Source organism: Eublepharis macularius, chromosome 9, assembly GCF_028583425.1.
Source record: "Eublepharis macularius isolate TG4126 chromosome 9, MPM_Emac_v1.0, whole genome shotgun sequence".
NCBI lineage: Eukaryota > Metazoa > Chordata > Lepidosauria > Squamata > Eublepharidae > Eublepharis > Eublepharis macularius.
Window position 1 is genome coordinate 85,914,145 of NC_072798.1, and position 27,343 is coordinate 85,941,487.

Genomic DNA, 27,343 nt, shown 5'->3' on the forward strand with positions numbered 1-27,343 from the left:
CATTGTAGGATTGTCTGTATGGCCACAGCCAGGTCTAGGGTTTCCAGGACTGCTGATAGTCACGGTGAGAGAAAGTGTGTATGTGGGGAGGGAGATTGCCTTGGAACCCCTACGTGATGTCACTTCTTGGTGACACTCTAGGAATCTAGGGCAGAATTGCCTGTAGGAATCTTCCCAAATCAATATGATCTTTGCCTTAGAGATTTAGGGGAACTCCTAGAACATCGCCCATCACTTCCAGATTGGGACACAGTTCCCCCCTGCTTTCTGCTGCTGTGACAATCAGCATTTGTGGGCAAGTGAGTGGATTAGTGGGCAGATGCCTGCTGGGGGCAGACAGATGGCAACTCTTGCTAAGTCATGGGGTATTTTCATGATAGGTCCAGTCCTCTGGAATAGGGAACCAGAGTGGGTACGGAGGACAACTTCACCTTCTGCATTCAGGAAGTCATGTAAAATGGTTCTGTTTCAGAGAGCATTGGGTGGAGAATAAACTGATTTGGCAGATTTGGCTGCATTTTTAAGGTGTGTATTTTATACCTGCGCATTGTTTTTATCCTGTTAGTATACTGTTAGGTTGTTTCAGCAACTTGATGCTTCCATTGTTAGCTGCCTTGAGTCTAAGCAGATAAGGAAGGTTAAATATTTTAAACAAAAAAAAATTCTTAGAAGTATTGTTTACCCTGCTTTGCTGCAAACTACAATATGCTAATTCCTATTCTGTTATTTTATATGATTTCCTCAAAGAAAGCAAAATTGCCTTGCATGAAGAGACGAGTCCTTGTAACAATTCAGGTGATATCCATGAAATCATGGTAAGGTTACAGAAGTAATTATTGTAACATTTCATGTCGGGGGTATTATTTCCTTGACATCCGACTCTGCTCTGTCGGTAGTGCAACAATCTTTTGCACCCTTCCAATTATCCACGCAATCCTAAGGACTCTTTCTTGGGAGGTAAGCCCAACTGAGTAGACTTCATTAGGATTCTGAGTAGAGGAGCTTAGGATTGTATTGTAAAAGACGGGAGGGCTAGATTTAGCCCAACGTTCCCCACATTTCTGATGCCCAAGGTAGACTTTCTTTCTGACTTAAATTCAAAATTACATCTCAAATGGTTTACTTTTAGAATGCGTAAGAGCAGAAATTAATTATTGGCCAAGCCAGATATATGTTGGGAGTTCTGTTTCCAGAGTAGACAATGATTTTCTCAATTCTCAGGGTCAAGATGGACGTTCAGGCTTTTAAAGAGTAAATCAGACTCAACTCGAATTCCCTGAAGCCACGCAGCAGCTTTGGGGAATGACTTTAAAAAATAAAGGAGAGCCCAAACGGTCTCAGAATAAATAATAACAACAACAACAACATTCAATTTATATACTGCTCTTCAGGACAACTTAACACTCACAGAGGCTTACAAAGTATATTATTATTATCCCCACAACAATCACCCTGTGAGGTGGATGAGGCTGAGAGAGCTCTGAGAGAACCGACTGACCCAAGGTCACCCAGCTGACTTCAAGCTAAGGAGAGGGGAATCAAACCTGGTTCTCCAGGTTAGAGTCCTGCCGCTCTTAACCACTACACCAAACTGGCTCTTATCTGCGGGTGAAGGAGGGGCTCCTTCCGCCTCAAGCCATTTCTCATGTCCCAATAGTATGAAGGGAGCCCCCCACCCCTGTTGTTACTGCTCCATGTGCACAGAATACTCCCCAGACCATGTTGGGGAAAAATGGGTTAGAATAGTTTAAAATCAGAGGTGCAATGGATCTTGAATCAATAGAGAATCAAACGTCTGTTTGCTTTTAAAAACATTTACTTCTAAAGGAAAAAGGTACACAGGATTGCTACAAAACAAGAAACCCTATGAGCTACATTTTGCTGCTACATATTACAAACTTAGACCATGAGAGCAAGGAGAAGAAGTAACAATGGGGATTCTTGCTCCGTCTTCTTGACCCTGAGAGAAAATCACCTGACCTATTGACCAATAACAGTTTACAAACACATCTCAGTTTCCTGGGCTTCCAGGCTATTGGCTGTGTGCCAGGTTCTCTTCCAGGTCAATATAAACAATAGCACAGTGAGTAAATACATGTAACCCCATAATGGCTGAATGTCAGACCTTGCAACATATATTCCACCAGACCAAACCCTTTAAAAACCTAAACGTCTAGCAGGTAAAGGAAATCTTTAAAAAGTTGGAGGAGCCCTGCTGAGCAAGCACAACAGTATTGAAAGAAGGATGGGCAACAGATGAGGAGGGTGTCGATGGGTTCTTATCTGAAGGATGAAAGATAAAAGTGGAGCAGATGTGTCTGAAAGAGTGCGGGGTGCCCCAGAGCCTGTTTAATTCTCCCCCCTTTGGATCAAATCTAGCATGTGCCTGAAATACCCTATGATGGTCTGTCCCTCCACAGGAAAAAGATGCTGACCCCTGCATCATCACCACAACCCTTCTTCTGCTTCCCAAAGCAGCCCTTGGGGCAGAGTGGTGAGAGAAACGGCCCTAGAACCCACTCCCTACATTCCTGGGTGAGTCACTGATTCCTTCTAGTTGGAAGAAGGTCAGAGCAGTGACTAATTCAGAAATGCACCTGACAGCCTCTTTTCAGGATGGGTAATTCTGCTGTAGTTTTACATGAAGGGTAATGGAATTACTTTAGAAGGAGAAATCACAAAATGGCTGACATGAATGCTGGGCCAAATAAAAAATAGTGGGAGGTGGTTCCAAAAATTAGATGGTGTCTAGCCAATTATTCTCCTATGATTGAGGCAGCAGTTTGCCAATGTGCACTCCACGTGGATATAAAAAGGCGATTCCTACTGGACTCTTCTGAAGCTCCCCCTGCTGTGAAGTAGAAAAAAGCTAGGACTAATTATTTGCTTTGGGGAACAGAAGCTTTGGGGAAGAACCAAGTAGGTGGCAGGTAAGAAACACATCAGTGGACACCACAGTGAGAATCACAGCCATTTTCACATCTTTAAAATAGCACAATACTCATGGAAGGCTGCCTCACATGATTTTTGACACCATCCATTTACATGAACGCCACGAAAGCGCCGTTATCACTGCTGGTCTCCATTTTGTAAATGGATGGTGTCAAAAATCACGTGAGGAAGCCGGCAGCCTTCTGTGAGTATCACACTATTTTAAAGACGTGTGAAAATGGTCTCCCCAGTGATATTTCAACCTGGTACAATATGACTGTGTAGTTTCATAAAATGATGCTCATACATCAGCTATTGTAGGCAGGATTTTCTTATCACATGATCCCTTAACTTTTGTTAGAGTCAAGCTTGTAAAGTGATGGAAAGCTGCTTTGATTTGGCTCTTGCTTAATAGATGTACCAATTGTTCTCCTAAAATGAACAGATTGTTTTTGTTTTGGTAGCTTCGCAAAAAATGAGCAGTTCAATGGTATTGGATAGCACTGGGTAACATTTCTGGAATCTTAATACACAAGATTTTTTTTGGTCAGTCTAGGTTGGTAAGAAATGAGGAAACATCCTTCTATTGGACTATTAAAAAAGATGCAGTTGATTACTATAGTCTCCACTGTGAACAGATGCTCAATCATTATGCAAGAACGGGCTCCTTTACTACCAAAGTGAGTATTGTAAATAGGGGAGAGAAGCCTTAGAAGATGACATTCTTACGGCCAGTGTGGTAGAGTGGTTAGGGCGTTCGTCTACATCTGGGAGGGTTCAAATCCCCACTCATCATGAAGCTCATTGGGTGACTATAGGCCAGTTCGTCTCCCACTGCCTAGCCTATCTCATAGGCCTCATGGCTCCTTGGAGGAAGGAGGAGATAAAAATCTCTCAAAACCAATACATTATCCCCCAAACAGCCAACTTCTGTAGTCTTGTGCAGCAGATTCTTCTGAACCCAAATCTGGAGGTCAGAGAGCCTACTCCCTGGTCATGATGGGTTGGATCCAGGCTAGAGATGGGCACGAACTGAAATACGAACCAAAGTTCATCACAAACCGGGCTGTTTTTTTATTTGCAAGCCGGTGGTTCGTTGGAGGGCATTTCTGACGACCTCCAACAAACTGCTATGATTTTTAGAGCAGTTTGTCTGGTTTGTTTTTCAGTTCATCACTGCAGACAGCCTGGTGGCGATCAATCTATTTCCTAGGCAATGGGGGGGGAGTGGGCTTTCTGCAGACCTTCTGCAGCCCCAGACCTGATGTACCGACGAACCAAACCAACCAGTTCACGAACCAGGCAATTTCATGCTGGTTCATGGTTCGTGAAAAATGATGAATCACAAACCACAAGGAGCTGCCATTTTCCTGGTTCATGCCCATCTCTAATCCAGTTGGCAATTGCCACCATTTCCCTCTTTCATTGCAAACCTCCCTCCTGTCTTTCCTCATAGTCCCCTATCCCCCAAGACTAGCATTTAGGCTGCCGTGGGCAGTGAGAGGCAGGAAAGTTCCGTTAACCTGATGGGGAATTTAGTCTGGATCCAACCAGAAGTTTAATAAATAAATAAATAAACCTGATGTCATTATTCTCTGCCTGGAGAGAGTCTAGCCCACCAGGTCAAAGAACCTAGCATGCATCCACACATCACACACTGAAAGTTGTTTCCCTGCTTTTTATTTCATAAGATCCCAATTTATATAGACCAAAAGACTCTGAACAAGTGGCAGAAAGTAATAAATGACTTCATATGGAAAGGGAAGAAACCAAGGATAAGATTCAAAGTATTACAGGACGACAAAAAACGAGGAAGACTGGCAGTACCGAACATCAAATTGTATCATCAAGTGGTGTGCTAGTTTGGATAACAGACTGGATTATAAACCTGAGCAGTAGACATGGAATTGGAGATAGCAGATGCCAAAGAAGGCATCCATAATTATTTATGGATTAAGAAATCAGGGAAACCCATTCACAAACATATTAAGAGATGGACTGCTTGAAATTTGATTTCAATGTAGAAACAGATTGAGTCCACTGATCTCCCCATTGATGTTGCCAATAAATGCTTACTACAACACAGCCACAAGCAATAGAATTGATCAGTTCAGTTATAAATCAGGGAAATGTAAGAACGTGACAAGAAATTCAAGTTCAAGATAAAAATATCCCATGGCTCATATATCACCAAACAATATCAAGACTAAAGGAATAAACTCTTAAAGAAGGCGGTAGGTTGAGAGAAAAAGCAGAATTTGAACTATTAATATCTGGAGATCTGAAGCATCTCCTAGGAAAAATCTACAAAATTTTACTGCAATACAATGCAGAAATGGAGCAAGTAAACACCTGTATGATAAAATGGATGGAAATGTTTGGAGAAACTATTCCGATGAACCTATGGGAGGATCTATGGACTAAGGACATAAAATGTACAGGCTGTCAGTTACTAAGAGAGAATTGGTATAAAATGTTCTATAGATGGTACACTACCCCCAAAGACATTGCGAGAATAAGTAAGGGTTATAGTGGACTCTGTTGGAAATGTCAGAGCATGGACACAACATTTTACCATATCTGATGGACCTGGAAAAGAATGCGAAAATACTGGCTAAAGATACATGAAGAGATGCAGAAGATTCTCAAACTCAGATTTGAGCTAAATCCAAAAAATATGCTCCAATATCCTGCTAAAGTTAGAAAAGAACAGGGAGATCTTTTCTGTTATGTAGTGACAGCAGCAAGAGTACTATACACAACAAAATGGAAAAGAGATATATATCCTAATGTGTCAGAGTGGATAGATAAGATTTATGAATATGCATCAATGACCAAATTAACTACTTATCTACACAATAGACCAATAGCCAAATTTTGGGAAAAATTGAAGTATTTCTTTGACTACTTAGGCAGAAATTAACATTAATTAAAGTAACTTAGTATAAAGTTAAGAAGATAAAACAGGGAAATGATCAAAAAGTTGATATTATAGTGTGTACAAGTATAAAAAACCGAGGAGAGGGCAGGAGAGCCATTATACATTTATGTTTAGTCATGGCAAATTTTGAGTGTATTTTTAAATTAGTCCAATGTAATTTTAAAGCAGTGCTTGTATAAGTCCTAAATCAATTCCAAATGTACTGTTTATACAAGTTTGTATAAGTCTCAATTCAGTTTCAAATGTCGTGTTTGTACAATCTTTTATTATGTACTTCCTATTTTCATTTCTTTTAAATAAAATTTCTAAAAAAAAGTTGTTTCCCTGGAACCACAAAAACTCTGCCTCTTCTTGACATGTATGCAATGTTAAATCAGCAAAGCATAACTAACATGTTTCTTTCATTTAAAGATTGGACTTTGTTTGCACATGAGGAATTTGCCATGGTATGTGTCAGCAAACCCAAATGCTTTCTTCCCCCGATGTTATGCCATTTGCATTGAAGATGAAAAATATGATTTTATACGTGAGTTTTGAGTTTGTCTTGAAAATGTTATACAATTACAGCCTGGAAATGTTGGAAATGTTGGAAATGTTGAAAGCCAGAGATAGCTAGTAACTACCTTTTGGAACATGATTAGTGGCTGTGTTGTCTGCTGAAGGAGTCTATTTGCTTCCAATATTTTCTGCTGAATATGTGTAAATTAAACAATTATTATACCGTGGCAGTACAATCCTAAACAGAGTTACAACCTTCTAAGTTCATTGAAATCAGTGGGCTTAGAATGGTATAACTTTGCTTAGGATTGCATTGTAAGTTACCAGTGATGCCTCTCAGCCAAAGAAATTTAATATTGGCTGATTCCACACATATTGGATAATGCACTTTCAATGCACTTTATCAGTCGTTTGAGGTGGATTTTTTGTTCCGCACACGAAAAAAAATCCGTTCCAAATGATCTATAAAGAGGATTGGAAGTGCATTATCCAACGTGTGCGGAATCAGTGCTTGTCTCACTGCCTTAGGAACTTCCTCAGCAATATTACATCAGAACTAAGCTGACAAGATCTGAACCAAAGAAACTCAATCAGTCTGTTAAACCATTTTGTCCTTATTATAATTCATTGTAAGTGCCCCAGTCCCTTTCAATATAAGCTGTTCATGCTGTTTTTGAGGTGTTGCCTATGGGGCTGTATTTTAAGTCCATCAGAGGAGTCTGATGGAAGCTTCTTTGAGTCCCCATTGAGTAGAAAAGTGGGATATAAATATCTAAATAACAAAATAAAGTAAATCTGAATCAGATTTCTATATCTCTTGCAACTTAGCATGTAATTGGTTTTATTATTTGTATATTGATTTTAGTTTTTGTTTTTATCGATTGTTCACCGCCCAGAGCCCCTGGGGATGGGCGGTATATAAATTGAATAAATAAATAAATAAAATAAAATATGTGGCAAGAAAGTAACAACATTTTAAAACTGATGTTATATGGATTTGGTGATGAATCCCCCAAATTTGTATGATGTATCCTGTTACTTTGTCCCTTAATATGTGTATTATTTAATAGATATACTCAAATAATACTGTGGCTTTTATTTTAGAGGACTTCAGGAAAACAGCAGCATCCTCCATACTCAAATGGGTTGTCAATTTGGACATATCTGGTGATCATGATCAGTCAAAGACAGGAAACCTTCAGAAAAAAGTTGTGGCCGGAGGTATTGTTTTCATTGGTTCATCTTACAAAGAACAAAATACCCATTTGACAGAATGGACTGAAATAGGAAAAGCCTGCCATGCCATTCTTAATGAAGACGCTGAGATACAAACAAGTTGATTTACAGTGCAATGTTAAGAAGAGTTACTCCAATTTAAACCCATTGAAATCAATTTGCGTAGACTGGAGTGACTCTGTTTAGGATTGCGCTGCTAGAATTTTTATATGCCTTCTTCAAATTTTGGCTTAGAAATTTGAAAATGTTATATAATTACAGCCTGGAAATATTGCTATTTGCTCCTATTACATTGATGTTCCCTTTTTGAGATGTTTTAATCTACAATAACATGCAGCTCAGTAACAAAATTATAATATTTGCTATTACCTTCATTTGTCTAGGAGGTTATTTGCCTCCTGGGCCTATTTCCCGTGCCTTTCCCCCTGACTACCAGGTGAGTGGTGGTAGGGGGCGGAGGCTGGGAGTGGGGGATCCTCTGCCCCACTGGTGAACTGGCAGCCCTAGTATAGAAGGTAGAGATGGGCATGAACAGCAATAAGAACTAAAAAAAGCCACGAACAGCCCAATCAGCTGCTAACGAACAAGCTGTTCCTAAGGCCCTATTCTAAATGAACAGGTGGTCATTGCAAGCCTCGTTAGTTGCTGTTCGTGAAGCCAGACAGTCTGGCACCTGCCATCAATTCCCTTGGCAACCGGAGGCAGGGACACCCTGAACTCTCTCTGAACTCCTGCTGTTGCCCTCGAAACCCCAATCTAAGCCCAATTTAGCTTGATAGGCAGGTCTTCCTTTCAAGTGTGGAGCTCCAAATTTGTTACAAGGGAGCAAAGAGCAGGGGGGAGGGGGGCTCCCAGCTCTGACTTTGCAGACAGTTGAGAGACAGTTGCTGTTGGCATTTTGATAGAGTGCATTGGAGCTTGAATTTTCTTTGTGTGTGGTGGGATAGGGATCTACCTCTTCAAGTTCCAGGGCTGCTGCCAGGCTCCAGGCCAAGCTATTATTTATTACTGGTACCTTTCCTGCTGCCTGCTCAGGTAGGGTTTCTGGGAGAGGTGTGGTAGGGATCTTGATGGCTGGAGGAGGGCCTGCTGGCCCCCACGGACAACGAACAACGAATATGTTCGTGAACAGGTCATGTTAGTCAATGTTCATTGTTTGTGGATGGTAATGAACAATGAACACCATGTTCGGTTTTTTTCTGTTCGTGTCCATGTCTAATAGAGGGTAGCCAGTTTAGTGATTTAATAGAGGGTAGCCAGTTTAGTGATTAGATAGTGATTTTAAGGAGCTATTTTCTTTTAGAATAATTTAATCTTGCCCTTAAAAAAAGTCTCTGTCCTTAAAGGCACTTAAGGATATGTTCTCTGATCATTTTAGGACACTTCAGGCCATGACACAGCCACTGACCTTACCGTTTAGAAGTGTTTACACCTATGGGCATAAAACAGAGACTTCAGATGGTGCACACATTCAAAGGCCATCACCTGGAGAGCAAACTATGACATAATGAGTTGCATCAGGTGGTAATTTCTACCAATGGAAGGGATTTGCATCAGCGGAATGGAATTTTTTTACATCTCCTTTCCCAATGTTGCCTGACTTGCTCCCTGAAGCAGCTTCTAACAAATCATGAACACCAGGGTCAAGACAGAAACCTAGAAACATATAGCTGGAAAGTATCTCAAGGGTTATCTAGTCTGACCCCTTGCACAGCTCAGGAAATTCACAGCTATTTTCCCTTCAGTGACTGCTGCTCTAGGCCCAGAGGAAGGCAAAAAGTCTCCAGGATCCCTGGCTAATCTGAGTGAAGGAAAATTCCTTCCTGACCCAGAGTGGTAATCAGCTTTACCATGGGCATATAAGAAAAGGCCATGAGAACCTAGCACTAGCTCATCCCTTCCTGCCCTCCCTCTCACAATCTGCCTAAATTCATACTGAGTCATAGAATCAGCCTTGCTGTCAGGTGGCCATCTAGGCTCTTCTTAAATACCTCCAAGGAAGGAGGGCCCACCACCTGCCGAGGAAGCCTGTTCCACTAAGAAACCACTGTGTCAGGAAGTTCTTCCTAATGTTTAGCCGAAAACCCTTTTGATTTAATTTTAATCCATTGGTTCTGGTCTGACCATCTGAGACAACAGAAAAAAAAACTTCGCTCCATCCTTTATGTGACAGCCTTTCAAATACTTGAGGATGGCTATCATATCACCTCTCAATCATCTCCTCTCCAAGCGAAACATACCCAGCTCTTTCAAACGTTCCTCATAGGACTTCATCTCCAGACCCCTCACCATCTTTGTTGCCTTTCTTTGGACACATTCCAGCTTGTCAACATCCTTCTTAAACTGGGGTATGCTAAACTGAACACAGAACTCCAAGTGAGGTCTAACCAGAGCAAAGTGATACCATCTCTTCACATGATTTGGACACCATACTTCTGTTGATGTAGCCCAAAATCGCATTTGCTCTTTTAGCTACCGCATTGCACTGCTGATTCATGTTCAGGGGATGATCTACTAAGATCCTCTTTTCACATGTACTAATGCCAACACAAGTCTCCCCATCATATAAGTATGCCTTTGATTTTCCTACCTAAATGCAGAACTTACATTTATCTCTGTTGAAACTGATTTTGTTTTGGCCCAGTTTTCCAGCCTGTCCAGATCATCTTTATTGTATTTACTACCCCTCCCAATTTAGTATCATCTGCACATTTAATAACTTAATTCAAGTCATTTATAAAGATGTTGAACAACACAGGGCCCAGGACAGAACCCTGAGGCCCTCCATTTGTCACTCCTCTCCAAGAGGATGAGGAACCGTTTACAAGCATTCTTGGGGTGCGATCTATCAACCAGTTACAAATCCGTCAAACAGGAGTGGGATCCAAACCACATTTTACCAACTTGTCAACAATATCTTGCGGAACCTTATCAAAAGCCTTACTGAAATCAAGATAAACGATGTCCTCAGCATCTCCCTGATCCAACAAAGTAGTAGTAACTCTCTCAAAAAAGGAGATTAGTCTGACATAACTTGTTCTTGAGCAACTGGTGCTGGCTCTTAGTAATTGCCGCTATTTTTTCTAAATGCTCAAGGACCGACTGTTTGATGATTTGTTCTAAAACCTTTCCAGGTATGGATGTCAAGATGACAGGTTAGTAGTTACCTGGATCCTCCTTTTCTTCCTTCTTGAAGATGGGGATATTTGCCAGCTTCCAGTCTTCTGGCACTTTGCATGTTCTCCAAAGATGATAGACAGTGAATCCTCAGCAGAGTTACTCCAGTCTAAGCCCATTGAAATAAGTGTGCTTTGCCCATTGAAATCAGTGGGCTTACATATTCAGCGAGCGTGTGCCCCATTGAAATCAGTGGGCTTAGACTGGAGTAACTCTGCTTAGAATTTCATTAAGAGACTCTGATATTCCATCAGCAAGTTCCTTTACCATGCTAGGATATAATTCACCTGGCCCTGGGGACTTGATTTCATTTAAAGAAGCTAGGTGTTTACAAACCACCCTTATGCCTATCCTAAGCTTCAGTTCCTTTCCCTCATCATATGTTCTCTTTTTGCCAGGTTGAGCACAGTTTCTCTTGCAACAGAAAACCAAGGCAAAGTAGGAATTGAGCATTTTTGCCCTCCTTTTATCACCTGTTAAGATGTCACTTTCCTCTTCCTGCACTGGGCCTACCACTTCTTTGTTCTTTTTCTTGCTCCAAACATAACCAAAGAATCCTTTTTGTTCTGCTTAGCATCCCTTGCTAACATTACTTAGTTTTAGCCTTTCTAACAATCTCCATTCAAGCACTAGCTATCCTACTATATAAAAGGCTAAGTGTATTCAAGACAACTCACTTCCTACCCTGGTGCACCACCAGAGGGCAGCGCTGCAAAAGAAAGCCCAGATGAGGCATCCAGACCTCCAGAGAGTGTACCATGGCAGGAAGCCCAGGCTGGGATTAGGTGCAGAGCAGGCAGCAATGCCTGCCCCCGCCTTTCACTCAGCTGGGATGACGAGTGGAGTAGGTGGCAGTGCCCGCCCTCCGCCTTCACCCAGCTGGGATGAAAAGCATAGCAGGTGGCAATGCCTGCCCCCCCTACCATCACCCAGCTGGGATGAGGAGCAGAGCAAGTGGCAATACCCGCCCCCCCCACCTTCACCCAGCTGGGATCAGGAGTGGAGCAGGTGGCAATGCCTATTACCCACCTTCACCCAGCTGGGAACAGGAGCAGAGCATGTGGCAATGCCTGCCCTCTGCCTTCACCCAGCTGAGATCAGGAGGGGAGCAGGTAGAAATGCCCGTTCCCCATCTTCACCCAGCTGGAATCAGGAGGGGACCAGGTTGCAATGCCCATCCTCGCCTTCACCGAGCTGGGATCAGGAGAAAAGCATGTGACAATGCCCATCCCCTGCCTTCACCCAGCTGGGATCAGGAGTAGAGCAGATGGTAATGCCTGCTAGCCCTTCTCCCAACTGGGATCAGGAGGGGAGCAGGTGGCAATACCTGCCCACGGCCCTCACACAGCTGAGATCAGGCACAGAGCAGGTGGCAATGCCTGCCCACCCTTTTCCCAGCTGGGATCGGGCATGGAGCAGGGGGAAATACCCACCCTTCACCTCCACCCAGCTGAGATCAGGAGTGGAGTAGGTGGTAATGCTCACCCCCTGCCATCTCCTAACTCGGATAAGGAGCCGAGCAGGTGGAAAAGCCCATCTCCTCTTCACCCAGCTCGAATCAGGAGCAAAGAAGGTGCCAATGCCCACTCCCCCCTTCACCCAGCTGAGATCAGGAGTGTATTAGGTGGCAATGCCTGCCTGCCCTTCATTCACTGGGATCAGGTGCGAAACAGGTGGCAATGCCCATTCCCTGCCTTCACCTAGCTGATATCAAGAGTGGAGCAGGTGGCAATGCCCCTGCTCCATGCTCGATCCCTAGCCGGGATCAGAAGTGGAGCAAGTGGCAATGCCCACCCTCATTCACCCAGCTGGGATCAGGAGTGGAGCATGATCCAATGCCCATCCCCCTTCACCCAGCCTGGATCAGACGCACAGCAGGAGGTAATGCCCACTCCCAACTTCACCCAGCAGGGATCAGGAGAAGAGCAGGGTCTTTAAGTTTTTTCCCCCTTTTCATCACAGAAACCTTCATTTTTTTTAATATACATAATCCCAAACACCCCCAATTTCAAGAAGAGCCTTCCAAATCTGTCACAATTCAGGCAATGAAATTTTAATGCAATAGTGGCCATTACTTTAACACAAAGTCATATACGGGAGGGAATAAGAGTTCTGAGGTCCCTCACATAGCTGAACCAGGCTTCAGATGTAGCACGGATGGGGCATTTCCCAGTTGCAGCCAGGATCTATGCGTGCACAATGAAAGCTTGAGGACAATCTCTTCACTTAGGACTGTTCATGTTATGATGTACACATTTGTCTGCTGCCATGTTCTTCCTTCTTGACTGCATGTACACTGCCTTCAAATGTTGAGTAGAACCGTGATTCCACTTCTGTAGCCCTTACAAAGGAACCTTTTTTAAAAAAAATATTTTTATTTCAATTATTAACAAAATTGTTTACAATATGAAATACAACATGGGTAAATTGTTACTTACAAAGGAATCTTGACCAAAGAAGGCTTTAATAGCAAGAAGAGTGTATGTAACCAATGAATATTTTGTTGTATTTCATAGATTCTAATGAATGCTGCGTTAAGGAACTTCCAGGAGAATTAATAGAGATGGCTCTCAAAGTGTGCGAAACCTACCTCCAGCAAATTGAACATGAGGACATTGACATAGATGCAGAGAATTCCTCAGTACTTTCCGACAGAGAATGGGACCAGTTAATTGAACAGTACTATTCCCTTATCCAGTAAGTTTTTTCTTCTTCGTCTAAGTGCAGTGACAGTGCTAAGCACCACTGTTATAGTTTTGTTTCATTTGCTAACTACAAGGAGGAAGCAGTGAAAAGCTAGAGACCAGGAACTGGGATTAAATAGGCTCCAACTTAAAAACAAAACAAAACGTTATATAGCGCCAATGTCAAAGAAGTGACTTTAACTCAGTGGTATTCACTGACCAGCTCACAGAGAGCCACATTTGTGATTACCATCATCCTTGATATGAAGCCTTCATCTAATGGAGGCTTGCAACTTACCCATTCCTCCAGCAAATGGTTGTTTCAAGGTGGAACCACCTGTGAACTACAAAACCAATGGCCTTGCCCATTTGTATGAAACATGGGGAAGTCCCATATTGGGGAACAGTGCTCAGAAAAGCGACACGTGGCATGTCAAGGAGCTACATGTGGTTCCTAAGCCACTGAGTATCAGTGCTCTAAGGTTTCGTTTGCAGGGGGGCGGAATAGAAATCCAATAAAATAAAGAAATAAATGCCCAGGGATACTGACCTGGACATCCAGCCAAGTTGTTTCCCTGGCACAACATTTCTCATTCCTGAATTACACCCAATGAACTATAACCTGATCCTCTAGCAGGGAGGGGCAAGTCTGAGGTTTGCTGCCTACTTGAGCTATCTAAACACTTTGCAGCCGTAGAGTCTCTCCCAGGCACCTTCTCTGTCTCTCCATAATGGTGGTATTATTCTCCATTGACACTGGTCTTTTGGTCATAGGAAGGGGCCAGTCTTACGATCCTATGCATTTTCCCATGGAAAATACAATATATCTCAAAGTCCTTGGTACTTGTGGCATTAACATTGTGTCTGTCAGGTCAGAGACAGGGAGATGCCCCAGGCCTTCAAATCTCCTCCTCTCCTGTTGCTACTGCTGTTGTGGTTGAAACGTTAGCAAAGTAAGATAACAGAACAGGGAAAGCAGTCATGGAAGCGCAGTTCAGTGACTCTTGAGAGAGGTAGAGGATCATTGGGCATAGAGACCATTCAGAATCTCATCAAAAGCACAATGGGTTTCCAAGTTTTTCAGGAAAATAGCTCAATATACCAAACTCAATTCTGAAATAGGCCTAGAAGAGTCCTAGGCCTAGAAGGGTAGATACACACACACACATGCTGGCCTATTCCGCATGGCACACTTTAAGCTAGTGATGCTGAGAATCGGTGCAGAAACAGCTTGGGGTCCCATCATTCTGCTCTGCACGACCTCAAGGCAATTTGATGTCTGCTGATAAGCTGAGATGTGTCTGTTTGGAGCTGCATTTTGTGGGGGCTGGAGCTGATGTAATTTTTTTTTTAATTTCACACGTGTGGTAACATTGCAATGTTGGAACCCATCCTCCCCCTGTATTTGCTGATTGGGCTGTCCCATGCCCACTGAAGAGACAATTGGTGGTGGAGTTCTAGGGGAAAACGTACTTTTCCTGCATGTTCCACTCTCATTTTTTTTAAAAAACCAAGCCAGGAAAGCGTTAAAATGCTGCTGCTTCATTCCCTCCTGGCAGCTTCCCTGCTACTTTGTTTGCAAACGTGCGAAATGGTTGGGTTTTTTTTTAACTCTTTGGCATTAGGAGAAGACACTGGGAGGGAGGGAAAAGCAGCCATTTAACCCTTTCCTGGCTTTTAAAGCTAGGAGAAATAACCACTAATGTTACAACTCTTTCCTAGCTTTGAAAAAAAAAAGACTGCATGCATACCCAGGAGGAAGAAAGCGAACAGAGAAGCAACCTTATGACCCTTAGCTTGCTTTACTGATAAAAATGGTAGTAAAGTTGTTCAGAGAACTGAGGAGGATGGGAGTGCCTAATTCTGCACAGACCAATCGGCTCCTGGGGGAAAGGAGAGAGGGGAGAAGAGAAGCAGAAGGGGAGAATAGAATTTGAACTGACATTAATCGCACCAGCCGCAACTCCACAGCGGCTAAAGAATAAATACATGGTATGTCCACAGGGGGGAAAATCAGGGATACCATGGTCAAAAATTGATTCTGTGTCCCATGATTACCTTGCACATGTGGAACTCCTGCAAACATGGGAAGCAGAACAGATACTGAACTGCGCGGAAAGCACCACAGCTAAAAACACACAATTATGCATGAATTACCCTTTACAGCTTTAACTGAGTACCAGGATGCTACCAGTTTCTTCACTCAATCTCTTCCAGTTCACCTTTTCACTGTAGCCACCATTCAATGTGACTTTTGTCCACATGTGTCTCACCATCTCCAGCACAGCCTTTTCAATGGTCACAAGGGGGCCTCTCCTCCCTATTTTACTGGTGGAAAAGTTGAAAGGATACAGCCCAGTACATGGGGATCTTCAGTGAATGTTTATGGGTGAAATCAAATTTCTAATCCAGAACAGATCTATGCAGTAGATCCTATATCAATTAAAATAAAGCTCAGGAGGGTTTACCAGTGAAAATATAATGGGATATTGCTTTTAGAGAGTATTTTAAAATTTAGTGAGACCTCGAACTTTAGTTTAGTCAGAATTTCCACCTCTTTATTAATTCGCAGACCCCAAATAACCACCTTTTAGTTTTAACTGCATTGATTATTTTAATATTTTTGGGTTGTTTGCAGTGAGGGTGCAGTGATTTGTGCAGCAGAAAACTATTTCTCTCGGTGTCAAAAGATTTTGCAGAAAATTATGCTAGCAAACCCTCAGCGTGATATCGATGGCCTCCACAATATCTGGATTATCAAACCTGGAGCAAAGTCCCGGGGCAGAGGTAGGAATACACGTCTTTCCCTTACTCTTCTTTAGTGTAGCTGTTCTTCATTTGGAATAGGTATAGAAAGAATGTGTATGTGGGTTAAATCTTCCTTTCCCCATAATACAGACCCAATCCAAACCAGGACCCTACGCGGGTGCTATTTACAAAGAAAAACATTTGGGGGCTTCAATCACAGCGTATAAGTACATAACAATGTAAGACATGCCCTGCTAAATCAGACTAGTGATCTATCCAATCCAGTATATTGCTCCACACCGTAGCTAACCATTTCCCTTGGAGGGCCAACAAACAGGCATGAATGTTAAGATCTTTGCCTGATGTTGCCTCCTAGCATTTGGTATTCAAAGGTGTTCTGCTTCTGTATATGGAGGTTCCTTTAATTCACTGTGACTAGCTATTGATTGACCTTTCCTCCTTGAATCTGTCTAAGTGCCAATTAAAGTTATCTAGGTTAATGGCCATCACTCATTTCTGGTAGAAAATTCCATAATTTTATTACTTGTTGAATGAAGGACATTCTTTGTCTATCCTGAAACTATTGTCCATCAATTTTCTCAGTTGCCACTGGCTTCTAGTATTGTGGGAGTGGGAGAAAAATTTTCTTTTTCCTTTTCTCCACCCTATGCGATTTCTACCAAGTTAACCCCACCTTTATGGTTTTGGTTTAGCTACTAATATGCTTGTTCTTATGTCTTTTCCTCCTCCAGAAATAGTATGTAAGAAACAACTACAGGATATATTAAAATTTGTTGAGCCAACTGATCAGTTTCCCGTAAAGGATCATAAATGGGTGGTCCAAAAGTACATTGAGTCACCGTTGTTGATTTATGATACAAAGTTTGATATTAGACAGTGGTTTCTTGTCACAGACTGGAATCCTCTGACTATATGGTTCTACAAAGAAAGCTATCTTAGATTTTCTACTCAACGTTTCTCCTTAGACAATCTTCACAGGTAACTAGAAGCATGCACGTGTATGAGAATACCTTATTTTTATTCATTTGGATTAATAATGCGACAAAATCTTGGTTTTGTTTGTCATAGTGCTGCTGTTATGGAAGCATTACAATTTAATGAAGCCATTGTATGCTAGATGGTTTTATTGTACTAAGTTATCTTTATACTGTCCAGATCTATTGAAACTGGTGGTCTCAGACTGGAATAATTCTGATTGCAGTATCTATTAGGCTGAAAGTAGTTTGAAAGTAGAATTGCAAATGGAATTGTAACAAAAGTTACAAGATTGACATCATTTGTCTAAAGAGTACAGATGTTACCTCAATGTTCTGTTAATATTTCATCTTAACTTACTAGTTCTCATCACCAACCAAAAATGAATAACTGCATTTGATCTTATTCAACTTCTCCTAAGCAAGAATAATAGAAAAAATGAAACTGATTGAACCTGGTTAGTCTCAGCTGGTTCATGTCAGACATCTTGCCCTAAGTTTGCTTTGTGAAGGATTTTAACCTCTTTTTTATGTGCAAGAAATTGAGCCCAACACATATCAATTTAACACAAACCATATCAGAAACCAATGTAGGTACTAGGAAATGAAGACAAGTATCCAGTCATCCTTTATGGTACAAGAATTTCCATATCCCTTCCTATAATGACAGAGTAATTTTAAAACAAGTCTCTGCTATTGAATAGTACTTAATAGCGCCAAAGAATCTGGATTGTACCACTTTGATTGACTCTAATGGTTCCCTTTCTCTAACGGAAGGGTTAATTCATGCATTACCATGTCCTCATGCTATCCCCCCACATGGCCACCAGGAGGACTTTTGATCAGACATGTACCTGGAATTCCATGCTTGGAACTTAATTCCTAGATATGCTTTGGCCTGATTCAGATCAGGACCATGATGTTTGGGGAAAGGGAGTTTAAGCCCCAGGAGGCAGCTATTTTCCCTCTTGGGACAACTTACATGTACATGTAAGTTTCCCCAGTAGGGGAAATAGTGGTGCCCAGGGTCCATTTCAGGTTGAGAAAATAACACTGGCAGAAGACTTAAATGACCATTTCCTATTCCTATTCAGATTGGGCCCACACATGCTAGTGAATTCCCAGCATGGAACTATCAGACCATGTTTGTCAACAGTCCTATGTGTCTACCACATGGAATTTGCAGCATTCAGATTGGCCCTGAAGACTCTTTCATTGGAGGATTTACTCTTTTCTTCAGTGGACAAAGTGTTCCTCCAATGGAAAAACCCCTTACTTGTGTTAAAAATTCTATTTACTTCATTTGAAATGAAAATACTTAAAATAATGTAATGTGTTCAATACATTATTTTAAGTATTTTCATTTCAAATGAAGTAAATAGAATTTTTTTAAAAGTGGGATATATCCTTCTTATATTTAGTATTTAGTTTTTGAAAGATTTCAGCACAGTACATTTCTGCACAATTTGTTTCATATGAGTAATTGTTGTGTAAATTCTTCACAGCTCCATCCATCTGTGCAATAATTCCATCCAGAAAAATTACAAGAATGCCACAGACCGCAGTTCCCATTTGCCGTATCACAACATGTGGACAAGCAGCAAATTCCAAGAGTATTTACAAAAGAGAGGACTTGGCCATGTCTGGTATAATATTATCTATCCATCTATGAAAAAAACTATAATATGTACAATGAAGCTGGTGCAGGACCAAGTTGAACCACGCAGAAGCAGCTTTGAACTCTATGGGGCAGATTTTATTCTTGGGGCTGACTTTAAACCTTGGTTGATTGAAATCAACAGTAGTCCAACTATGTTCCCTTCTACCCCAATAACATCAGATCTATGTGCTCAGGTTCAAGAAGATACAATCAAGGTAGTTATTGACCGGAAGCATGACAGAACTTGTGACACTGGGAAATTTGAAATCCTCTGGAGACAGGTAGGCATTGCTTAACTTTCTTCTGTACCTAGATGGAATCCAAGATTTTCAGACATTCAAACCCACTGTCTTCAGAAGCTGGTTTTGAAATGTGAATCCTAAAAATCTGGCTGATTACTACTTGGGAACACCAAACTAAAATTCAGAGCAAGGGATCAACAAAGAACCAGTATAAGAAAGTGATACAATTTAAGATTATTGATAACTTGCTTGATACCCATGCTTCACTACAGTATTTAACTACTTTAAATCCAGTTATAATACTCATGGGTATGTAACATTTTTTGGTTTGTGGAGGTTTTTTTTTGAGTTAGCAACCCTAGTGAACTTTTAGGGGAAGACTGGGAGGTGCATTTTACCCCAGGACACATTCAATGACTTCCAGTGGCAACTGCATACTGTTTAGAATGTGGGGGGTGAGGACCCATCAGCCCGCATACACAAATTACCTCTGTGTCTCAACTGTCTTGGGAGGGGGGGGGGGATGAGGTGTGGAATGTTGTGAGCCCCAATCTGCCCGCATATTCAAATGACCTTGAAAGGCTGGCCCAATCAGGGAAGAATGGTTGAGCTGGCAGTGGGCGGGGGTGCAAGCAGGCAGTAGCCTGCCAGCCGCACAGGGAAGCTGTTCCTTTTGGGAAAACATATTTTACCCCCTTTTAGCCCCTTAGGGGGAAAAGTTTTTAAAATCCCTTCTTAGTGAGTGTTTACCTCATGAAAGGAATATTCTCCCCATATTTCATCTAGGTCCACGGGTTTGGGTTGGGCATTGATGAGTCTGTCAGGACTCTTGTTCTTATATATATAAACTAGCTTGATTCCCGTGCTTTGCTACGGTATTTAACTACTTTAAATCCAGTTATATTTATGGGCAGGGCTCATTTTGAGGGGGAACGCATAAGAACGCAGTTCCGGTAGTTCTCCAAAGAGGTCACATGTCAGGTGGCCCCACCCACCTGATTTTTGGCTATTTTGGGCCCATTGCGGCATGGATTGGGGCCGAAACAGCCAGGATAGGTGATATCAGGGGGTGTGGCATATGCAAACTAGTCATGCTAATACACTTCCGGCGATGGCAAGAGGTGTGGCATATGCAAATAAGTTATGCGAATGAGTTATGCTAATGAGTTCCTGCAGCTCTTTTTCTACGAAATGGCCTGTTTATGGGTATGTAACATATTTGGGGGGTGGGGGGTTGAGTTGGTTTTGTAGTATAATAGCATAGTACCCGAGCTTCACAAAAGTGTTTGAATAAAGCGAAGCATGTTGATGCCTAAAACTGATGAAGTGAATTTTGAAATGTAACATTTACTGAAGAGATTTTTTAAAAGGAAAAGTTTCTTTTACCTGATTTTTACCTCAGAACACAGTTCTACAGATGACCCATCAGCCTGCCAGCCACACAGGAAAGCCAGGCCCCACAGGGAGATTGGCAACCCTAGAGGGGAGGTGTATTTTTACCTCAAGACTCTTTCAATGACTGGGAGTCATTGAATGCGTCCTGAGGTTCTGCATGTGTCCTGCATAGTGTTTAGAATGTTGGGACAATAACCAATCAAGGCCGCATATGCAAATGACCTCAGGGAAGAGTGGCAGTTGGTGGGAGGGGGGAGGAGCACCCTGCCAGCCACACAGGGAAGCTGTATCCCTATGGGAAAACACATTTTACCCCTTTTTACCTCCTTAGGGGGTGAATTTCTTAAAATCCCTTCTTAGTGAGCCTCTACACCACAAAAGGAACGTCCTGCCCAAATTTCACGCTTCTAGGCCCAGGGGTTTGGGCTGGGCGTTGATGAGTCAGTCAGGACACTTGTCTTTATGTATATAGATAGACTGACATGTTGATTAATAATCCATAACATTTCAACAGCCCAAACATTGCTTGTTGTGAATCTTTTATTAGGAAGTGGCACACAATAAGTAATAAAAATAATGTAGCATCTTGCATGACGGTTTTAGCATGCCATTATAAATCGGCACATGGTTCACGGTTGGATAACAGGCAACTGTTCTCTCTTATCATTTCTCTTTCTGTAAAGCATCACTAAGAAGCTGTTAGTCGTATAAAGATCTTTGCTTGTGATCTCCTTCACATATAGGTTATTCTAGTATCTCATCTACCCCTCAAATATACCAAGGATTTCATTTTCTTTATTTAAAAAGCCAAGCTTGGTTCTGGCTTGGTTCTGTACTGAAACACGTGGCTTTAGAACAAAATGCTGCACACCCCTGTGTTATCACAATGTGTTGGATCCAGGGGACTGCAAGTGCAAATGTTACAGATCTTTCTTTAATCTCTCCCCTCAGCAGTCCTTTCCAGCCCCGATGAAGCTGATTCCTAGAATTGCAGGGCCCATGTAGACTAATGGCTACATGGGTTGGGGAGCTGAGCTGAGGGGACAAAATTATCCTCTCTGCTCTCTTCTGTGTGTTCAGCTCCACTGATGGACAAGGCAGGAAAGGTGATTTTTGTCCTTATACTGCATCCCCCCAACCCATATGGCTGTTATTCCATGCAGGGTCTGTAGCCTCCGGAATCAACTTCCCTGGGGTCAGATGGAACTGCTTCAGAGAGAGGAATATAGGAAAGACCCACAACCATCAGCATTTTTTGCTGACAGATCACTGCTTCCAATGAATATAATTAACTTCTTCTCAGCAGACAAGGCCTTGGTATAAACTTAATGAGAACCCAGACTGAGGGAGAATTTTCCAGACTGTTTTGGCAGATAATGCAGCCTCTGCAGTAGTCAACTGAAATCTAGAGCAAGTCTAGAGAACGGAGTTCCATTTATTTCCATGTGGCAACTGATATTGTATACATGATTGTGGGAATGAGCCATATATCATCCTAATTTCCATTTTAATAACAGAAAACATCTGAAAATACTTTGTTTCTCTTTTTTCTCTGTAGCCTATGCTGGATATCCCCCCATTTAATCCTACAGACCTTTTGGTTGAGGGAATCAATGTCCGGAGACTGAAAAAGCACATGGCTGCCATCAATAATTTTACTTTCCTTGAACCACTGGTGGGTGTGCCACAGTCTGCGATCCATCAAGAAAATAAAAGGGAGTCCATGACACCTGTCAATGACAGGCAAAATGTAAGAGTCAAACACAGAAATAGTATTTCTTGCACTTTGCCCAAGACCCTCAAAAAGCCGCAAGAGAAAGATGTTAAAGTTAAAGCCATCTCGAAAAAGCTGCCCAAGCCGATAGACTTTCCCCGCATCATTGATTGCCGTGAAACATCAGCTTTCTTTGATAAAAAGAAGAGCAAAGGAATAAAGGAGCCCAGTCATCAGCCTGGAAGCCAAGGAGCCACCTGTTCTCAAAAGGCGCATTCCTTAGACTGGGCATTACTGCAGCCCTCTACAGAGACAGGTAAATACACATATATAAACAGACGCAGATTTTAATGACAACTTACTTACACCGAAACATTGCTCTACAATCCACAGCTGTCAGTTGCTTAGCTGATAAAATATTTATCAAGTCAATACTTAAAGTAAATATTTCTTTTTTTAAAATATCAAAAGATATCTTTATGCCAGTATGGTGTAGTGGTTAAAGTACTGGATGGGGTTCTAGGAGACCCAGGTTCAAATCCCCACTCTACCATGGAAGCTTGCTGGGTGACTTTGGGCCAGTTACACACTCTCAGCCTAAGCTACCTCACAGGGTTGTTGTGAGGATAAAATTGAGGAGAGGAGAATGATGCAGATAAAGCTTGGGGGCGAAGCTTGTTAAGGTCTATCTGCAAAGCAATTCGGATTGATTTGATTCTAACTGTAGTCTCATGTCTGCCTCATACAGATGCAATAAAGATAGTAGCCCAGCCACAAATAGACCTGTAAATAGATGTCAAAGTACTGTGGCCGTAGGGTACAAATACCACACTATTAAGAACAATTTAATAATCCATATTAATAACTTCTTGTGAAATAACAAACAATGGTATACATGGATTTCAAACCATCAAAATACAAAGGTAGCCCTCAATAATAACATATCGAGCATGGAAATTCCACATATTTCTTCCAGTGGGAGAGAACCTTTAGGCAGTAACAAATCCCATTCACAACTCTTCTTACACCATTTTACTACTGTTCTTAGAGACGGGTTGCCAGCTCCATTCCCATTTCAAGTCAGTCTTCATCAGAGTTCCTCTTATCTTACAATTCCAAGTACCTCAATAAATTTTCAAGTTTCAAATAAGCATCAGGGTTGGCTCCAGCTCCCTTTCCCAGTGAACCTTCCCAATTTGCCTCCCTACTGTAGCTCTGATCCCATGTGGCTTTTATACATGCATGTCCCACAATCCCCAACATAAGTATTTTTGGGATCCAACCCCTGGTAATTGCATTAACTTGGACTAGTTAACTTTGACTACCAAGGAATACAAGGATTGCTAATGGAAGACTGGGAGATGGCAGAGAAGCTTGATGAATTCTTTGCATCTGTGTTCACTGTGGAAGTGTAGGGTATGTACCCATGCCACAGCCATGATTTTCAGGAGAGGAGCCTGAAGAACTGAGTCAAATTAAGGTGATGAGTACTCTCATTTTCGACTTAAACACCATTAAGTCTCTAGGTCCTGATAGTATTAGTTCTTAGGGGGACTCAAATGTGAGATTGTTGATCTACTACCCCATATATGTAGATTGTCACTAAAATCAGCCACTGTACCAGAAGACTGGACAATAGCAAATGTTACACCAATTTTTAAAAAGGGATCCAGAGGGGAATTGGGATATTACAAACCTGTTAGCCTAACATCTCGCCCAGGGAAATTAATAGAAAGTGTTATAAAGAGAGTTACTAAGCACACAGAGAACCAAAGCCTGCTGAGGGAAAATCAGCATGGCTTTTGCAAAGGGAGGTCCTGCTTCACCAACCTTTTGGAATTCTTCAAGAAAGCGAACAAGTATGTAGATAAAGGCGACCCAGTAGATGTTATTTATTTGAACTTTCAAAAGGCTTTTGGCAAGGTTCCTTACAAAAGGCTTCCTGTTGATTAAACGACAGGAAGCAGAGTAGGAATAAATGGACATTGCATGCAATAGAGGGAAGTAAGCAGTAGGGTCCCATGAGGATTGGTATTGAGGCTGATGCTATTTGATTTGTTCCTAAATGATCTGGAACTTCAAGCAGTGTAGTGGCCAAGTGTTCAGATGACACAAAACTATTCAGGAGGGTGAAAACCAAGGGTGACTCTGAAGAGCTCCAGGAGGACCTCCGCAAATTGGGTGAGCAGGCAACAATGTGGCAAATGAAGTTCAGTGTAGGCAAGTGTAAGATGATGCACTTTGGGGAAAAACAATCCCAAATTGCTAGTGGTGTCTGACCTGGCTGAGGCTGAGACCTTGGGGGTCATAGTGGATAGCACAATGAAAGTGTCAATGAAAGTACGCTGCAGCAGTGAAAAAGGCAAACTCTGTGCTGGGGATTATTAGAAAGGGATTGAAAATAAAACAGCCAGCATTATAAAGCCCCTGTATAGATCTACGGTGAGGCCTCATTTGGAATACCGTGAGCAGTTCTGGTCACCCGATCTCAAAAAGGACATTGCGGAGATGGAAAAAGTACAAAAGAGGACAACGAAACTGATTAGGGTGGAGCACTTTTCCTATGACGAAAGGCTGAAGGTTCTGGGACTTCTCAGTGTAGAAAAGAGATTACTAAGGGACGTGATGGAAGTTTATAAAATTATACACTGCATATAGAGAGTGGTCAGAGAGAAATTTTTCTCCCACTCCCATAATACTAGAACTTGAGGGCATCCAATGAAGCGGATGGGCAGAAGATTCAGAATGGTCAAAAGGAAATACTTTACACAATGAGTGACTAAGGTGCGGCATTCCCTACCAGAGGATGTAATGATGGCCACAGGCGTAGACAGCTTCATGGAGGATAAGTATCTGTGGCTACTGGCCATGGTGACTAAAGGTAACCTCCACTTTCAACTGCAATGAATCTCTGAATGCCAGTGCAAGGAGGCAACTTCAGGGGGAAGACCTCAGCCTCTTTGCCCTGTTGTTGGCCCTCCATAGGAACTGGTTGGCCATTGGATGAGACAGGATGCTGGACTGGAGGACCGCTGGTCAGATCCAGCATGGCGCTTCTTATGTTTTGCGTGAAACCACTCTAAAGCTTGACACGATCCCTGTGGCTTGGATCTTTCATTTTATTCCTGAGTATTGGGCCGTAATGCTTCCAGTCAAGGGGTTTTAGTATTTGCAGAAATCTCATCATACCAGAAAGACCCTGTTAGAATGGATTAATTGATTGCATTAATCAGTTTAAAATCTTTCGATCAGTTCAAAAACTGCTCCTAATTAATTGAGCAATTTATTCTCTCTCTCTCTCTCTCTCTCTTTTTTAAAATGTAATTTTTTAAAAAATATAAGTACTAGCAGATGTTACCTTGCAGTCAATGGTGCCTGCTGTACTAGTCTGGATATTACTGCAAAACAAAAAAGTATGTTTTCTGTTCAGAATGATTGTTTATTGATGGGCACATTTATGTTGGTTTAATTACACTGCCATCCTACGCAGAGTTACACCTGTCTCAGCCCTCTAACTTCACTGGACTTGGAAGGGTGTAACTTTGTTTAGGATGGCACTGTAAGGGCTATCCTAAGCAAGTCTGCTCAAAATCCTACTCAGATCTATTCAAAGAGGCTTACACCTAATAAAGTAGCCTTAGGACTGAAGTGTTAATGAACTACTCAATTAATCTAGTAAAACTCATACAATTAATCGATTATTTTTGTGTTTTTTGGGTGACAGCCCTAACTTAAATGCATGGACTGTGATCCACTGGAAGAGAATCATGAACACATCTGGGGCTTTCCCATTGTCAGCTATTGAAACTGAAATTTTCTGGTGCACTCAAGGAGCTCTGCCGTTACATAACCAACCACCAGTGAGAATTCTGTGCGCCTGTCTTTTGGACTGTAGCTACTGACAACATGGAGAGATGACAAAATGCACATAGATTGTTTACCATAATGACTACTGATTCTATACCCTTTTATAGAAAAAGTGGTGGTAGCATGCAGCTGTCGAAAAATTACATTTTAAATCTGTAACAATAAAATCTTTTTATTTAACTTGGAATGACACCATCCTTTATTGACGAAAAAAGAGTTTGCAAATCCTTCAAGCAGAAATGTACTCACCTTTAAAGCCTTGTATGACTTGGGATCGGGTGCTCGAAGAACCACCTCCTCCTGTACTATCCATCCCTCCCTTTACTGTCCTATACCCAAGGCCTGCTCTCGGTTTTGCATGACTGCAGATGTGAAGTGGCTGTCAACTAGCAGCAGAGCGTTTTCAGTAGTGGCACCTTGTCTTCAGAATGTTCTCCCTCTTGATGCCCACCTGGTTCCTACCATACTGTGTTTTAGTACCAAGCCCACAAAACTCTTTTAAAGCTCTTTTTATAGTCTGCTTCAAACCTAAAGACTGTTTTATGGATATCATTATAGGCGGCTCAATTTTTTTTTGGCTTGTTTTAATATTGATAATGTTATTTTTATGATTATATTATAACGTTTCTATGTTGTGAGATGCCTCAAATAGGTCTTTGAAGAGGTGTCATATAAATTCTCTAAGGAAATATACAAATAAAATGGGAAAGAGTGACTAATATCTTTTGATCTACACAGAGGCCTGAAAAATAAGGAGTACCCTCAGATATTTAACAGGTATATTTGTACAATGTGGAATTTATTCGAAAATTTCCAAGGGGAGACTGAGCTTAGAAAGTTGTGGTAGAAAATGGGTGTCAGTGGCATGGAGCAGGCCCTTTAAACATTTTATTCAGAGAATTAGATTGTCACAAACTGGCCCTCATTACATTTGAACTACCAACATTGTTTCTCTATAGAGTGCATTTTTAACAGATTCTCAATAAAGGGACGTAGAAAACTATGCTATTCGGTATTGATGGGAGTTAACGTCTGCTCTCTGTTTAAAGGTCCACAGAATGCAAACAAGAAGACTGCATGCCTAATTTGTGGAGATGAGTTCCAGCTGGAGAAAAATTGTAAACGCTGCAGCTCTTTTTGTGCAACTGTATTACAAGGAGGTTCATACTTACCTATGAGTGCTTGTTCTCCTCCTGAAAAGATGGCAAAGAGCAGGCTGGCTGTGCCACGTTATAGCCATCCAAAATACTTTTGA

At 41.8% G+C, this 27,343-nt stretch overlaps 1 protein-coding gene across 1 annotated transcript in view; it reads left to right on the top strand.

Annotated features, from left to right (window-relative positions):
• Nucleotides 1-27,343, top strand: part of TTLL8 (tubulin tyrosine ligase like 8) — a 36,411-nt gene extending 9,068 nt beyond the window's left edge. The window contains exons 5-15 of the mRNA XM_054987790.1: nt 748-815; nt 3,483-3,611; nt 6,284-6,398; nt 7,475-7,591; nt 10,741-10,761; nt 13,300-13,480; nt 16,106-16,254; nt 16,968-17,214; nt 18,716-19,151; nt 22,066-22,537; nt 27,138-27,343. Coding sequence (XP_054843765.1) covers nt 748-815; nt 3,483-3,611; nt 6,284-6,398; nt 7,475-7,591; nt 10,741-10,761; nt 13,300-13,480; nt 16,106-16,254; nt 16,968-17,214; nt 18,716-19,151; nt 22,066-22,537; nt 27,138-27,343 — 2,141 coding nt within the window. The remainder of the gene's footprint in view (nt 1-747; nt 816-3,482; nt 3,612-6,283; nt 6,399-7,474; nt 7,592-10,740; nt 10,762-13,299; nt 13,481-16,105; nt 16,255-16,967; nt 17,215-18,715; nt 19,152-22,065; nt 22,538-27,137) is intronic.